Genomic DNA, 17755 nt, shown 5'->3' on the forward strand with positions numbered 1-17755 from the left:
CGGACAAACGTTTTTCACGTAAGGCTGGGCTGGGGGTTGACTTTTCCCTATATGTATGTAGTGATTGTAAATGTGTTTATATTTTAAGATTTTTCAAACGATAAAGTGCAGTTGGTGGTTACATCATTTTCTTACTTGACTTACCGCTTTATAAATACAATACGGGACATATAACGTTGGTTAAGTGCAAATAGAATGGTAGTTTGTTTTATTGTAAGATTTAAGTATTTTTCAACGGTGGAACACTTGATACATATTTTCACAAGTAAAGTGTCAGACCTGCAAATAAAAAATGTAACAGTTGGTGTTTACTGGTGAAACATATCTTGATTTTACATGTAAAACAAGCAATGGTTTAAATAAAAATTAATAATAAGTATCTTTTACATTTTCGTCTGTGAAATTATCAGATATATTTTGCTCTTATATTTCGACAATTCACTGAAAACATGATTCGTATTAAATTTGTATAATATAGCATATGGGATTACAAGTGTGTGTTTACCTAGTGGTCTGTAAAATTTAAAGCAGTATAATGCCATTTCTTTTGAAATATTGCCTGATTGCCTGATTGTTTTCTAGGATTTATAAACGAGAAGAAAGAACGTAAGAAGTCATAACATTAAAACGTTTTCAAGGTAGAGGAGATGCACACATTATATTATGGTTATCTGTTAACCTGCTCATTCTTTGCTGAATTCTGCTGTGGAATTACTTGTTCTAAAACTGACAATTTTCACTCTTTGAAAGGAATATTTGGTGGAAAGACTTCAGATTTATTCTTCTGTCTCAGATCCTCAAAGATCACTATTTCAAATATTTGAGACACTGACTTCTTATAAAGCAGAACAATTATACAAGTTTGGAACTAAAGGTACAAGACAGACCTTGGCTGTCTCAACTAGTTTATCCTAGAATTAAAGTCCTACGATATATTTACGTCTGCAATGCACTGAGAACGCGTGTAATTGATGTAATTCAGGATCCTGTGGGCTCTAATCAGGTTAGTTGCAAAATTGTCTAACCTTGTTGATGGTATTACTTTCAAGATTGTTAAATATATATTATGATTCGGAACGGATACACACCATATATTGAAATGTGAATGTGAAATCGGTTTTTATGGAATTACACGTTAGTGTCTCATTGAAGGTCCATGTGTACCGCCGTATGAACACATCTGCGGATGTCTCTAAATTGTTTTTTGTACTTTTAGCATGTATAAATTTGAGTTCTGCACAACCCGGGGCTATAGGGCGTGGACGGTAGCATGCATTTCCACTACCGTCCATGAACAGGCTCAATCAAACCGAGCCTGCAACAGTTTTTGTCGTGTTGAGCGACCTGTGGAGTTTCCACTTTTTCTGTGTTAAATGTGTTTTATCTACATGTTTGTCTCTAAAATGTAGGAATCATTAGTCCCGTGTACATCGGACGCAAATCTCTTCTTTGAAACTTAATACTAAATGTACGCCATTTGGTTCGTTTGAATCTGCTACGCAACCGTATGGATACTTTTTGTAAACATCTTATTGTCATGGGGAATTTCCTGACATATTGTGTAAAACGGCAGGAATACTGGTCTATAGGTGACACACCAGTAAATATTATTCCCTATATACTCTATATAAAAATGATATTTTTAAAGAGCTACCAAACATAGCTAGACACATTTCAGAGAACAAATCTTTAACTCATTTTAAAGAGTTATGATAAAACTGATATAAAATGAAGAGAAAAGCAGGGGTCATGTATCTGCTAAAAGAGGTTTCTCTTGTCACATTTGCTTACTGTAAAATCCCATCAAAATCCCAAGGCTGTGACCTGGAAGTACTACTCGTACTAAAATTGAGTTCCACTTCCAAATACAACCTCCTCTTCCATTTTGTCTACCAAAATGTCAAAAAAATACATCCACAATGAAATTTAAACACAAACCAGCCTTAATTTAGACCCTGTGGCCGTGCCAAATAAAAATTAGTGTTCAAAAACATGTCCGCCATTACGCGAATAGACCAGATGGCTTCCACACTTGTTCCTTTACTATAGTTAGGGCTTTAAGAAAAACTAGATTTCTGTAATAGTCTCAAGTTCATTTGTATAGTACCAGTAACATATCTGCATGAAAAATACCAAGTTTCAGCTTGATGAAATCAGTTTTCAAGGTTTTATGACATTTTCAGTAACGCGTGTCTCTGCGTAAAGTTTCCTCCAAAATCGATGTCACGACATAATTTTTAATCAGTTCCTCTAGCCTGAGCTTGTTTTTGCCCTATTTTATATATTTCTACTATAGGTTGCAAGCAAATTACACAATAATACTCTGAAATATACCAAATACCTCTGAAAGCTATGAATGGGTAAAATTTAGTGTGTAAATGTACATTAAAAAAAACACCTAAAACAGTGAAAATGTGATTTTTATTTGTTTGTTTTTTTATCAATTTTTGTAGCAAACTTTTATTGAAATGCCCATTTTTTCTTACCAAAATCTGACCAAACTAGCCCATTTATATCAATATCTGGACAAATCTCAATTTTTACCAACATTTTCTTATAATAACCATAACAAGTATACAATTCATGTATTTATTCTGTCAAGATCGATGTTGCAGCTTTACATATTTTATAGTTACGCCAATCTCATCCGACAATCTCACCATTTTCTTCACTGAAAGTAATAAAACTGATACCAATTATGAATGCTATATAGGTTGCTTTAGAAATAGATTCTATTTAGATTTTGCATCTGCGCAACTGTTACTGTAGATTGTGGTAATTTTTGTGATAGTTCTGCTTTTATTAAGATTTGCAAAGAAAACGACACACGAATGAAAAACGTCAAATTGACATGAAAGCTATAAAATCTACAGGCTTCGGGAAGGGTTTCATATTGTACGGTACTTAAATAAATTTTGTTAAAATTTCCTCTTTGTTCTTGTTGGGGAAAGACAATGTTGTTCTTATGTTAATTTCAGACAGCTTGGATTTCTGAAACCATTTAAAGAAGTGAAAGAATTTTCAAAATCGGAGTAAAAATGAGAGGGTTATTAGCATTTAAATATTTGGTCAAATTGGTGGCCATTTTGTTTCCATGGCAACAAAAAAAAAACAAAATGGCGTATTTGTTAAAGTATTTGATACACAATTGAACTGTATTTACTTATTTCTGTAAAATAATTTCTCTACTTTTTCCAGCTATAATAAAAGAAATTATCATGTTTTACATCTTACACTCAAGAAACATATGAAAATTAATCTATTTAAAAGGTTTTGTCTAAATAAAGAATTTAGCAATGTGTGAATGATGTCATAAACACACTAAAATGGCTGCCTCAATGATCAGCCATTTCTTGAATCTAAAACAGCCATATCTTTTTCAATAATGGTCTGATTTAAAAAAATACTTTCAGCGTTATGAAACATTTTAGGATTTCTTTCATTTAGAAATACCTTATTGTCATGCTTTCCTTACCCTTTAAAAGGTATAAAATGTACTATACCCAAATTATTTATTTGCAAATATAAACTATAAGTATATACAGTCTAAACATAAAACGTAACAAGTATATGTGTAATAACAGGTTTAAACTATTTGTAGCTAAACACAGTGTAAAAAATAATTCTAAAAAACTGGACGTTTTTTTGTTGTTGTTGTTGTTTGACAATTGACTGAACATTACTGCATGACATTAAAGTAAAGATTAAATATTTTAATGAAAGATGGAAATTGGATACCGTTTAGAAAATATTTTCTTCTCACTGAAACAGCACTATTAATTTGTTCATCAAAAAATTATCCTGTTTTCGCTTAACTAACTAACATGTTTCAGACTTAAAGAGGCTCCGGACCTTAGACACAAAAATGCAACAATGAAATCCAACAATGAAATTTGATCTTAATGAAGATTTAATGCTTTATTTTCGATAATCATAGATATCTTTGCATCATTCCAGTCTTAGTGTTACAAAGAGCGCTCCCTAGCGGTACCTCCGTTTCTCACGGTTAGTTTTTCCGCAATCATTTTTGTGAAACTGATCCGAATTTAATCCCCATCCCCGGCAATACAAAACAAAATTCATTCTGGAAGTGCCCAAATACTTACAAATCGATTTTTTAAAACTTTATTTTAGAAAATATTTCAAAGCTCGATCGTCAAAACCGAGAAATGAGAGCATAAAGTACAGGTTTGTTTACATATCTCTTCTTCTCATATATTTTTTTTGGCGGCGGTGAACATTTTCTATCTATCTATCATATATCATCCTTTAAATCTAAGAAATAAAAAGGGTATGTGTTCATGGTTTTTATTTTTTTAAATCAACATATGTCAACAAAAACATAATGTCTAGCGTGATATTTTTTTTTTGTTTTGTTGGATTTAACGTCGCACCGATACATGATATGTCATATGGCGACTTTCCAGCTTTAATGGTGGAGGAAGACCCCAGGTGCCCCTCCGTGCATTATTTCATCACGAGCGGTGTGTGTGTGTGTGTGTGTTCGGGTTTAACGTCTTTTCAACAATTTTTCAGTCATATAAACGACGATGTCTACATGTAGCAGTGAGTACAATGCCCAACTTTATAGTGCTGCCTCACTGGAATATCACGCCGTAGACACGTGACATGATACCCCACCCAGTCACATTATACTGACACCGGGCTGACCAGTTCTAGCACTACCCTCTTAATGCTGAGCGCCAAGCGAGGAAATTACTCGTACCATTTTTTACGTCTTTGGTATGACGCGGCCGGGGATCGAACCCACGACCTCCCGCACTCAAAGCGGACGCTCTACCACTAGGCTACTGAGGCGGTTCATCACAAACGGGCACCTGGGAAGAACCACCGACCTTCCGTAAGCCAGCTGGATGGCTTCCTCACATGGAAGAATTCAACTCCCCGAGTGAGGCTCGAACCCACATCGATGAGGGGCATGTGATTTGAAGTCTGCGAATATAGAAGGCGATGTCACAACGTGACCATTTTTACAGTCTATTTGTTTTAAAGATTGCAAATGACGTTCAGTTCCTTTGTGTTGATAATGATTATGTAAGCTAGTATCAATTTTAAAATGTTCCCTTCGGACAATCGTGACTTTCATTGAATCCTAAACCGCGATGTACGATGGTACGATGACGAAAACGCGATGGTGCAATGACACGTAAATGAAACAACGATGGTACGATGGTGAAAACGCAAGTAATATTGCGTTTTCACCATCGTATCATCGTGCCATCGCGTTTTCATCATCGTACCATCGCATTATTAGCCCGCTCGCTTAGCCCAATAGGAAGAGTGTAGATCTACGGATCTCGGGTTGTTGAGTTCGTGCCATGGTCGAGGCATATGTTCTCCGTGACGATTTGATAAAAGCAAATGTGTCTGAAATCATTCGTCCTCCATCTCTGATTCATGTGGGGAAGTTGGCAGGTACTTGCAGAGAACAGGTTTGTACTGGTACAGAATCCAGAAACTTTGCCTAGGTTAACTGCCCGCCGTTACATAACTAAAATACTGTTGAAAAACGGCGTTAAACCCAAAACAAACGAACAAAACATCGCATTATCACCATCGTACCATTGCGTTTTCACCATCGTGTCATCGCGTTTTCACCATCGTACCATCGCATTTTCACAATCATACCATCGCCTTCCGGTGGTCATGCGCAGTGGTAGAGTATGTGTCAATAAAAAACATGCTTGATACAATCTCATTTTCACATTGCACTAAGCATCCTAACAAGAATAAGCTAAGTTTGAATAATATCATGTGACTGTTACACCCGGCTTTTTGTTTACTTTCATGCATACATAAGGTACAAAGGACGTGGCCTTTAAAATTTCGCACAGTTTTAATGAACTGAGCACTGAACATTTTGAAAAACATTTTGCAAAACAGCAAAATCTAAATGGTAAATTTCTTCACACAAAATACGCTGAGATACATTCATCTATTGTTGACAAAAATAAAAGTACACGGAACTACGCATATCTCACCGCGAATGGCGATGGTACGATAGTGAAAACGCGATGGTACGATGGTGAAACCGCGACGGTACGATGGTGAAACCGTGATGGTACAATGGTGATAACACGATGGTGAAACGCGATGGTACGGTGGTGAAAACGCGATGGTACGATGGTGATAACGCGATGGCACAATGGTACGATGGTAAAAACGCGGTGGTACGATGATGAAAATGCGGTATTACATTGACATTTCGTACCATTGCGATTTCATTATCGTGACATCCCGTTTTCACCATCGTACCATTGTTGTTTCATTTACGTGCCACTGCACCATCGCGTTTTCGTCATCGTACCATCGTACATCGCGGTTTAGGATTATCGTCACACCATCGTTGTTTCATCGTCGTGCCATCGTTGTTATATAAATAATCACATTCATTTAGATCAGACGTCACGGCTCATATTGGCCTATCAACAAAATGAGTATCGATATACGACGAAACATCTTCAAAGTCAAGCGGCCTGACAGCCTAGCAGCTTATATGTTAGCATGTCCGGCAAACATTTTTACACTGTAACCACTTAAAAACGGACTGTTTGAGTTCGTTGTATAAAAATCATCCGGTGTAGTAATCTGTCTTTCGTTGTTGATGTAGACAGGAATAACTGGTTTGAAGGTACAGAAAGACACAAAACAACAAAGTTCCTGTTTAGCTTACTTACTTGTAGCATAATGTTTTGGCATGTTTTCCATAAAATGACTTACTTTGAATCTAGAAATATATTTTAAGGAACAAAGGGAAACAATCAAAGTATTTGGATTTTATCTTATTTTGCATAAACAATTATACTTAATGCACGAACCGTTAACAGTACAAGAGCAATTTTGAAAATACAGTTTTCGTCGTTTGAGCGTAGCAAATTAGATGAAAATGGAGTTCTCTTGTTAGTTAGGTGTTTTGCACGATTTTTTCGGCGACGCCGTCTAAATTCGTTTTCGTTACCTATGCCACGTGACTTCAGTTTGCAAATCAAACTACTTGATAACGCATTATAGATAATTTATCAAAATGGAAGATTTATGCAACACTCTGCCTGATTGGACGAGAGTGTCAATTTCTTTCACTCTGTTGATTGTGCTACGCTGAGTGAAATGTAGACAAAGCGTTTATCCTAAACGACGCTGTTCACAGTTTCAAAGCTAACTTTGGCTCAGTGTATTTAGCAAGAATATTGATATATCTCAAAATGATAAGTAAGTTTAATAAATATGATAAAAATCTGTTCAAATACCAACATATATCAAATTAAAGAAAGAGCTGAATACGGTCTGCGTATCACATGAATAAGGGTGTGATAAGAGTCTTTTATGTAGAGAAGTGCTTTTTAAAAGATTTTCCTTGTTACAATTGTCGTCTGTATATGAAAAGGTTTCTTGCTTTTGTGACTTATTCAGATTGCATATTAAAATGAGTACTTGTTTGCTTTGATATATTTGTTATAAATTATTTAACTGATTTATTATATATGAATATTTTTCTTTAGTATGGTATGCAAATATTGAACTCAGTTGAAATCTGTTTCATTATATATATGCTATATAATGACTGAATCTCATTACACTAAAATGAAGGTACGCTACATACAGTTTATCTATGTGATATGACTACGGTTAAACTTTGCTTATGAAACAGAAATATTGAAATAATTACAATTGTATGTTTTGCTTGACCTTCACTTTTTTATAGGTGTGACGTCATTGTCCAAAGATTCATGAATAGCGAATATGCATTTGTTAAAGCGGGATCAGTTGGCCTATTTTAGAAATAAATAAAAATAATAAATAAAAAGATCCTTTAATTGACTTTTTCTCATGTATTCTAATCAAATTTGATTTGTAGCATCTTTATTAGGCCCGCAGCCAACTTTGTTCAGCTGGGACATTTGACCCCTTTTAGGGGCTGCTAGAGCTAAAACTAGAAATGCCTTTATACAGCGTCTCATGAACAGCTTGGTGGATCTTTGTCATACTTGGTCTGGAGCATCATTATAAGGTCCTCTTCCAAATTTATTTATATAGGAACTTGGGCCCTATTAGGGACCACTATAGCTAAAAGTAGATATGCCTTTCTTCGCATTAACCACTAAAATGTAATGGATTTTTATCAAACTCGATGTGTAACAATATCGTAAGGTCTCCTGCTATTTTGTTACAAATGGGGATAGGGACCAATTTAGCTAAAAATATAAACACGTTTAATGACCTCTTCTCATGAACCGCTTCATGAATCTTCATCAAACTACTGCTGTAATTATTCGTCTAAGGATAAACGAAACAAAATTGCAACCCTACGAAACCTTTGCGAAAAATTAAAAGAGAACCATTTAAATTGTTAAAGTGCGGTGTTTACTTTTGCAATTTGAAAAATGTTAGATGAAAGATGAATGTTAGATGAAAAATTCATAAACTTCTTTCCTTATTACAATTCGCCGACCATCATTTTTAAAGATATTTCTTGTTTAATATATTGGCGGTTTTAAACCATTCAATATTAGGCGTAAAATACCAAACGTATTTTATTTCTTATCAGATTATGTGTATTGAAATTGTAAAATCTGATTTCGCTAATAAAACTTCATACTTCAAGAAATTAATTTCTGATACGTATTATCTCAAATCAGTCAAGAGTTTTAAATGTGTTTTTTAGTTTCGGAGTGTTGATTTTACAAACAAAAAAAGGAGTTTACACTCCGTGTACAAAAATAGATCAGGAATTCTAGGTGTACACGACTCGAAATGTTTTCGTATGATAGCATTATACATAGAGTTTTCAGTAGAAGGGAGGCTAATGTAAGATTTATACTGTACTTGAGTTGATGAAGTTACCTCCCTTGTTCTAACAATAGACCATTCTCGTTTTTTAGCTCGACTTTTCGAAGAAAATGTAGAGCTATTGCACTCGCCGCTGGTTAAAGTTTTTGAAAAAGTCAAATATCTCTGTTACTATCAAAGCTATTGACTTGAAACTGAAAATAGTTATTTACTATCAAATTCTACACCAGGAGAAACAATCCCCATAACTCTGATTTGAATTTTGACAGAATTATGCCCCTTTTTAACTTAGAATTTTTTGTTAAAGTTTTTGAAAAAGTCAAATATCTCTGTTACTATCAAAGCTATTGACTTGAAACTTAAAATACTTATTTACTATCAAAGTCTACACTAGGGGAAACAAACCCCATAACTCTGATTTGAATTCTGTCAGAATTATGCCCCTTTTAAACTTAGAATTTTTGGTTAAAGTTTTTGATAAAGTCAAATAGCTCTGTTACTATCAAAGCTATTGACTTGAAACTTAAAATACTTATTAACTATCAAAGTCTACGCCAGGAGAAACAATCCCCATAAGTAGTATAAGAAAGGATGGTTCTGGAACAGTTTCATCTAATTTAAAATTCAGTCCTCGTCCCGAACCAACTAATGCCGGACAATTTAAAATCCACAGGTTTTAAACCAACTAAGAATTTTTAAATACATATGATATAGATGAGTTTACAAAATAAAATATATTGTTTGAAAGAAAGAAGATTAACTGTAATATAAACCCCATTAGTTTTAACAAAAAATGGAGAAAAATGATAAAAGCTACCAATGTTCGTCTTGTGGAAAATGAAAGCAAAATTTGTTAAAAGTACTATCCAAGCAGTAATATTAGATAATTCATAAAGCAATGTTACCTTTATTACTAAAAAAAGGTTTAACACTTCCAGGATTAACTATTGTGGACAGGAAATCCTTTATTGATAAACGGACCTCCTTCAACGAACTGATGCAGTATGTTGGACCATGACTTTTGCTATGAACAGTGGTGTAAAAAAGAGTACATGTGATAAGCAAATGCTTTCAAATTTAAAATAACAACTAAATCAAAAATCATTTGAAAAATAAGATAGCAAAACATTTAGTTTAAAACCAGCTATCAAAACGAAATACAAACTTGGGTTGGGACAAAAACGAATGTCAAAAAAACGGGAAAAGGGGGTAGAGTATACCCCCGGAATCACATGGAGTGATGAATTAGCAGAAGAATTACACAAACCAATTAAAATGAAATTTAGGAAACGAAGAGTGATAGTTAATGATATTGACGATACTTGGTCAGCTGATTTAGTTGACATGCAAGCTTTTTCAAAATATAATAAAGGAGTAAAGTACTTGTTAACTGTTATTGATATATTTAGTAAATATGCTTGGGTTATTCCATTAAAGAATAAAACTGGAGAATCTGTTACAGAAGCATTTGAAAAAATAATTTCAGACGGTAGAATTCAGAGACAAAAGTCCCCGGAGACTGTAAGAATTCCACAAAATTTATGGGTAGATGAAGGAAAAGAATTTTATAATAAAAAGTTTGAATCATTTTTGAATAAAAATAAGATTAATATGTATCATACATTTAATGAAGGAAAGTCTGTAGTAATAGAAAGATTTAATAGAAGTTTAAAAAGAATAATGTGGAAATATTTTACAGCAAATAATACTTATACTTATTTAGATAAGTTGCAGGATATGGTTGATAAATATAACAAAACAAAACATTCTAGCATAAAAATGACACCAACCGAAGCTAGTAAAAACTTAAATAAAGGTACTGTTTACTTTAATTTATATGGTAATTTAAAGATACCAAAGAGTAGAGCAAAATTTAAAATTGGTGATCGAGTTCGCTTAAGCAAACTGAAAAGACATTTTGAAAAAGGATATACACCAAACTGGACAGAGGAAATATTTATAGTTTATAGAATTAATAATACAAATCCCAGAATATACACTATTAAAGATTTAAATGATGAAATAATTCAAGGTTCATTTTATGAACAAGAACTTTTACCTACTACACAAGAAGTTTTTAGAATTGAAAAAGTTATTAGACGAGACTATAAGAAAAAACAAGCTTTAGTAAAATGGAAAGGTTACAATGAAAAATTTAATAGTTGGGTAACATTTAGTGAATTGGAAGAAATTTAAGTTGAAAAATATTAATATTAATTATATAAATGAGTAATAAAAATCTAATTTCTAATAATAATGGAATAGAAACAATAGATCAATTAATTATGTACTTAACTAAACTAGCTGTTGCTTACAGAAAAAGTTATAAATTTTGTGGGAGAGTAAGTACTGGATTATATATTACAGCAGGTGTCTTTGGTTGTTCAGCTGCATTAGCACTTGTTCCAGCTATTCCTATATTTGTAGCAGTTGCTGGCGCTGTTCCATCAGTAATTACCATATTTACTAACAGACTAAAACTTGACGACAAGAAATTTATTTTAAAAGCACATCATCACAAAATAAAACAACTTATAACAAAAGCACGGATTGGAAAAGTAAATAAAGAAGAAGAGAAAAAAGTTATTCAGGATATTTTTACAATACTATTAGAAATGCAGAAAGAAAAAAATTATTCAACACCTCTTGAAATGCATATGAAGGAATTTAAACTTAACGGATATAAAAGCAAAAAAGAAGAAGAGTTGTATTAACTTTAACTTTAATTAAAGATTTTTTCTATAAGTATTTTATATAAATGAGAAAAATTATATCAGTTGAAGGTAATATTGCATCAGGAAAAAGTACGTTTTTAGATATTATTAAAGAATATAATCCTAATTTTAATATAATTCCAGAACCAATTCACGAATGGCAAAATGTTATGAACCCAAGCGGAAATTCATATAACCTTTTTGAACTTGCTGCTCAAGAACCTTCCAAATATTTATTTCCTTTTCAGCTAACAACTTTAAATAGTCATATAAAAATGTTATCTTCTGCTAAACAGTTTGATGGTATTTCTGTCCTTGAACGTTGTTATTTAACTAACAGTAACGTTTTTACAAAACAACATCACGACAACGGTGTTATAAATGACCCCGAGTGGGCAGTATACAATCTTTTCTTAACTGATCATATTATAAAACCATACGGAAAAAACCCAATTGATGGATTTGTTTATGTTAAAACCGACCCAGAAATATGTTTTAAAAGACTCCAAAAAAGAAACAGAACGGAAGAAAACAAAGTTGGTTTAGATTATTTAGAAAAACTACACAAATTACACGAAGAATGGTTAAACAGAATGTTTCAAGAAGGTATTAAAATTTTAACAGTTGATAACAATTTAGAAAAAATGACTTTAAAATCTTATTCAAAAGATATAGATAATATAAACAAATTTCTCAAATCAATATAATTTCATTAGGTGCGTTTTTTAAAGATTTTTTTTCTATAAGTATATTATATATAGATGGTTAATAGAAAGGTAGATAGAATGATTATGCCAAAATTATCTAGCACTTTAGGAGAAATAATGAATCCAGACAAAAATTCATATAAGAAAGTTCTTAAAAGAAGAAATGTTATTAAATCAAAACTTAATCAAATAGTTAGCGAAGAATATAAAAACCATGTCATTGATAAATTACAAAATGTTATAGATCCTTATCTTTTAAAAAATAATTTATTTGAATGGAACTGTGGTTGTCTATTAACTGAAGAAGAAAATGCTGAAAGATTATGTGATTGTCCCAGACCAAATAATATTCGAAACAATCCTAAAAAAGTTATTGCAACCGATTGTGACACTAATGAAGAAAAAACATATAAAAGCAATTATGCAGCGTCTAAAGACCTTGGTATTAATTCTGGGTTAATAACAATGTGCTGCAAAGGAGAAAACCGAGTAAAATGTGGAATATCAAAAACTAATGGAAAAAGATATAAGTTTAAATATTTTAATTCTTCTTAAAGATAATTTAAAACTTTATTTATTTTATTATTTTTTTAATTATTTTTTTAATCCTTTTTTGCTTAACGAATTTTATTTTCTAAATATAATATATAGATGGAAATCGAGAGATCTACAAAACAATATTATAAGAAATTTGAAATTAAAATTACATATAGACAAGATCCAAAGAATCAATTATATTTAACTATAAACGACTCTTATGAAATACTTAAATCTGAACTTAAAACTTTAAAAGGTTTAAAAATAAACGTTGTTTTAAAAATAACTTTTGCAAAAATGGATAAAACTGATACAATATATAAATCAGCTTATTTTCAATCAAAGGCTTTAGAAATTATTAACAGAAATGAAATAAAAAAAACTTTACATCAAGCTTTTGATGAAATAATAAATAGAATTGGTAATTGGATTTCTGAAGGAAGCGGCTGGAGAATAGAGTCAGTTGATGCTCATTATATAAATAGATATAAGTATAGTCCTTTGGCTGCTTCAAGTTATTTAGAATTACCAAAACCATTACAACATCCAATGAAAGGATTAATAAATATAAATAATGATGATAACGAATGTTTTAGATGGTGTCATTTAGCTTATAAATTTCCTGTTAAAGAAAACCCTCATAGAGTTTCAAAATATAAAAAACATATAAACGATCTTGATTATACTGGAATTAAATTTCCTGTTACATTAAATCAAATACCTAAAATTGAAGTTTTAAATGATATATCATTTATTATATTTGGATATGAAGAACCTACGGGAATTTATCCATTGTACATATCAAAATATCAATACGAAGAACACTGTTATATGTTATTAATTAATAAAGATAAGATAAATGGCGACTGTAAATCACCAGAGACCCCAGTCCAACATTATGTTTGGATAAAAGACTTTAATAGATCAATGTTTAACAAAACAAAACATGCAAATAAAAAACACTTCTGTAAAAGCTGTCTGCAACATTTTTCTCAAGAAAGAATATTAAATGAACACATACCAAATTGTTTAGCTATTAATGGTACCCAAGGTGTAAAAATGCCAAAAGAGGGAAGTAAAGTACAATTTAAAAATTATCATAAAGGTTTAGCGGTACCTTTTGTAATTTATGCTGATTTTGAATCAATAACTAAAAAAGTTTTAACTGCTTTACCATCAACTGAATCTTCATTTTCTGAACCATATCAAAAACATATATATTGTGGTTACGGCTATAAAGTTGTTTGTTGTTATGATAACAGTTATACTAAACCAAGCCAGATTTATAGAGGTCCTAATGCAGTTTATAAGTTTATTGAAAAAATGCTTGAGGAAGAGGAATATTGTAAAGAAATATTTAGAGATAATTTTAACAAAGAACTAAGAATGTCTAAAAAAGATGAAAGTGAATTTAAAAAACAAAAGTTTTGTCATATCTGTGAAAAAGAATATATAGAAGGAGAAGTGCCAGTCCGGGATCATTGTCATATAACAGGAAAATTTAGAGGAAGCGCTCACTCAGAATGTAATATTAATTTTAGATTAACACACAAAATTCCTGTTATTTTTCATAATTTAAGAGGTTATGACGGTCATTTTATTATGCAACAAATAGGAAAATTTAAAATAGAAATTAATGTTATTCCTAACAATATGGAAAGATATATGGCATTTATGATTTCAGACTTGATCTTTATTGATTCATTCCAATTTATGTCTCAATCATTCGATAACCTAGTAAAAAATATTCCAGAATTTAAATACTTATCTCAAGAATTTGATTACATAGAATTATTAAAAACAAAAGGTGTTTATCCATATGATTACATGGATTCATTTAAAAAATTCAAAGAAACAAAATTACCTTCTAAAGAAGATTTTTATTCAATTTTAAATGAAACACACATATCTGACAACGAATATGAACATGCTAAAAATATCTGGAATAAATTTAAAATTAAAACAATGGGAGAATATCATGATCTATATTTAAAAACTGACGTATTACTTTTAGCTGATGTATTCGAAAATTTTAGAAAATTATGTTTGGAGTACTACAAATTAGATCCTTGTCATTATTTTAGTAGCCCTGGTTTAGCTTGGGATGCAATGTTAAAAATGACTGGAATTAAGTTAGATTTTATAACTGATATTGATATGTATCTTTTTATTGAAAAAGGACTGAGAGGAGGAATAAGTTATATTTCAAACAGATACAGTAAAGCAAACAATAAATATATGAAAGATTATGATCCTAAACTTGACAGCAAATACATTATGTACCTCGATGCCAATAACCTTTACGGTTGGGCTATGTGTCAACCTTTACCCTCTGGAAACTTTAAATTTATATCTGAAAAACAATTCAAGAAATTAATTGCAAAAGGTAAAACTAACTTTACAGTTGAATGTGATCTTGAATATCCAAAAGAATTACATAAAACCCACAACGATTATCCTTTAGCTCCTGAAAAAATTAAAATACCAGACGAATTGCTTTCCAATTATAGTAAAAATTTTAAAACAAAATTTGAAATAGGAAAAAGTAATGTAAAAAAATTAGTTCCAACTTTAATGAAAAAACAAAATTATGTAGTTCATTATAAAAATCTTGAACTATATACACAATTAGGGTTAAAAGTAACAAAAATACACAAAATATTAACTTTTGACGAAAGTCCTTGGTTAAAAAAGTATATTGATTTTAATACTCAAAAAAGATCTAAAGCAAAAAAATCATTTGAAAAAGACTTTTTTTAAGTTAATGAACAATTCTGTATTCGGTAAGACGATGGAAATTTACGCAAGAGGATTAATATTAAATTAACTCATGATGAAAACCTTTTATTAAAATATATAGCCAAACCTTCATTTGTTAGTTCAACGATGTTTAACAAGAATTTGTTTGGAATTCATAGAATAAAAGAAAGTTTGTTATTAAACAGACCTTGTTATGTTGGAATGTGCATTTTAGATTTATCAAAATATTTAATGTATGATTTTCATTATAATTACATTAAGGAAAAGTACGAGGGTAATTGCAAATTACTATTCACTGACACTGATTCATTATGTTATGATAATAGTGATTACGATAACAACTCAAAATTTTATTTCGACAATAATAAAAAAGTAATTGGAAAATTTAAAGATGAAGCTGCCGGCATTCCCATTGTTGAATTTGTTGGATTAAGAAGTAAAATGTATTCATATTTATTAGAAAACGAAGTTAATATTAAAAAATGTAAAGGAATTAAAAAACTTGTTGTTAAGAAAACAATAGTTCATAAAAATTACAAAGATACTTTGTTTAATTCAACCCAAACTAATCACACCTTTAAAGTTATTCGCTCTGATAAACACAATCTTTCCAGTTATGTTATAAATAAAACATCTTTATCATGTTATGACGTAAAAGATATATTCTTGATAATGGTATTAATACATTAGCTTATTCTTAAATTACCTCTTAAATTAACTCTTAAATTAACTCTTAAATTATAGAACCATAAATTGTTAACTGAATATTTTTAACGTTTAAAGAATTAATATAAATAACATCATTTATTTTAAATTTATTAGCATAATTAATAGAAATAGATCATTTTTTTCTGTTGTTTTTTTACATCGTAACTTTGAAGAATTACATTTTCTTTATTTTTTAGTTGTAATTTAGCTTCTCCTTTATCTAATTTAACTGCATCAACAAGAATAATTAAGATGCAATTAAAATTATTTCTTACATTATTACCATTTTGAACTAAACCAGGACTAGCATTTACAGTTTTCCATTGAAATAATCCACTATCGGTATCTTGGGTATAACATGTTAAAAACAATGGAGGTTTTCTTATTAATTGTCTTTCTATTTTATTTACTTTTTCATTTATATTATTAAATATTCCCATTATATTAATTATTCCAGTTAAATAAAAACACAGTTTTAATAAGTTTTAATTAAAACCCGGAAGTAAAATTTACATGTCCTTATTGGTTAAAATAATTTATAATAGTTTGTTCATTTTGTTTTACATTATTAATTTTTAGTATTTTATACAATAAATCATAAATGTTTATACCATCTTGTAACATTTTTATGAAAAATAAACAATAATAACCACAGAGTGTACTTGTTTTGTCTTGATATTGAACATTGTTGTATTTTACATTTGGTATATACTTAATTACTTCTTTCGGCGGAGGAAGTCCAAATGGATCGAAATACAAAGCATTTCTCAGAAAACCTCTGGTTTTATCGAAGTACATATTATTTAAGTAACAAACCCAATGTGTTCCAGGTCCAGCAGAGTCATCTAAATTGATTATTCCACACTCGTCCTTTACTTTTAATTTTAGTAAATTATTTCTACTAAACACACCCCTAAAGATTTTAATTTTTAATTGTTTTACCCATTGTTCAATTTCAAAGTTAGAAATTGGTTTGTTTATAAATTTTATTTTTTTTTACTATAGGAATTCGTCTGTAAGGTCTTTTCTGAGAATCAATCTGTAGACCAAAACCTTTGGTTCCCGGGGAATTTATAATTCCACCCTGACCATGTCCCTTACCACTTAACAAAGATGTAATCAAAGGTATCCCTAGACTAGCAGCCAACATACCTAAAAAGCCGCCATTTTGTTTTTGTTTTTGTGTTAATTTAATTACTCCAGATCCTACTAGTTGCTTTCTTTGATTAGATGTAAGATATGGTGATATCATATTTCTCTTATCATTAGCTACTGAAATCATACCATTCCCAAGTAACTTACTAACACCAGTACTGGCCAGTCCAGAAAGGACTCCAATGCCTAGAGGGGCTAATATTTTTGGAGCTATTTTTGCTGCCATTGGAAGAATTGTTTTTCCTAACAAACCAGCCAAAGCTCCTAAAAATCCACCATTTTGACCTTGACTGGACATTTGTTTTTTTGAAATTTTAATTTCTAATCCCTTCTTATTTGCAACAGCTTTTTTAATTTGATTAATTT

The 17755-nt window shown here is 30.8% G+C and overlaps 1 protein-coding gene across 1 annotated transcript in view; it reads right to left on the reverse strand.

Annotated features, from left to right (window-relative positions):
* Window positions 1-2575: 2575 nt before the first annotated feature.
* The window catches only part of LOC123535033 (perlucin-like), a 30343-nt gene continuing 15163 nt past the window's right edge, over window positions 2576-17755 (reverse strand). The window contains exon 5 of the mRNA XM_045317548.2: window positions 2576-2671. Coding sequence (XP_045173483.1) covers window positions 2644-2671 — 28 coding nt within the window. The 3' untranslated portion in view covers window positions 2576-2643. The remainder of the gene's footprint in view (window positions 2672-17755) is intronic.

Source organism: Mercenaria mercenaria, chromosome 12, assembly GCF_021730395.1.
Source record: "Mercenaria mercenaria strain notata chromosome 12, MADL_Memer_1, whole genome shotgun sequence".
Classification (NCBI taxonomy): domain Eukaryota; kingdom Metazoa; phylum Mollusca; class Bivalvia; order Venerida; family Veneridae; genus Mercenaria; species Mercenaria mercenaria.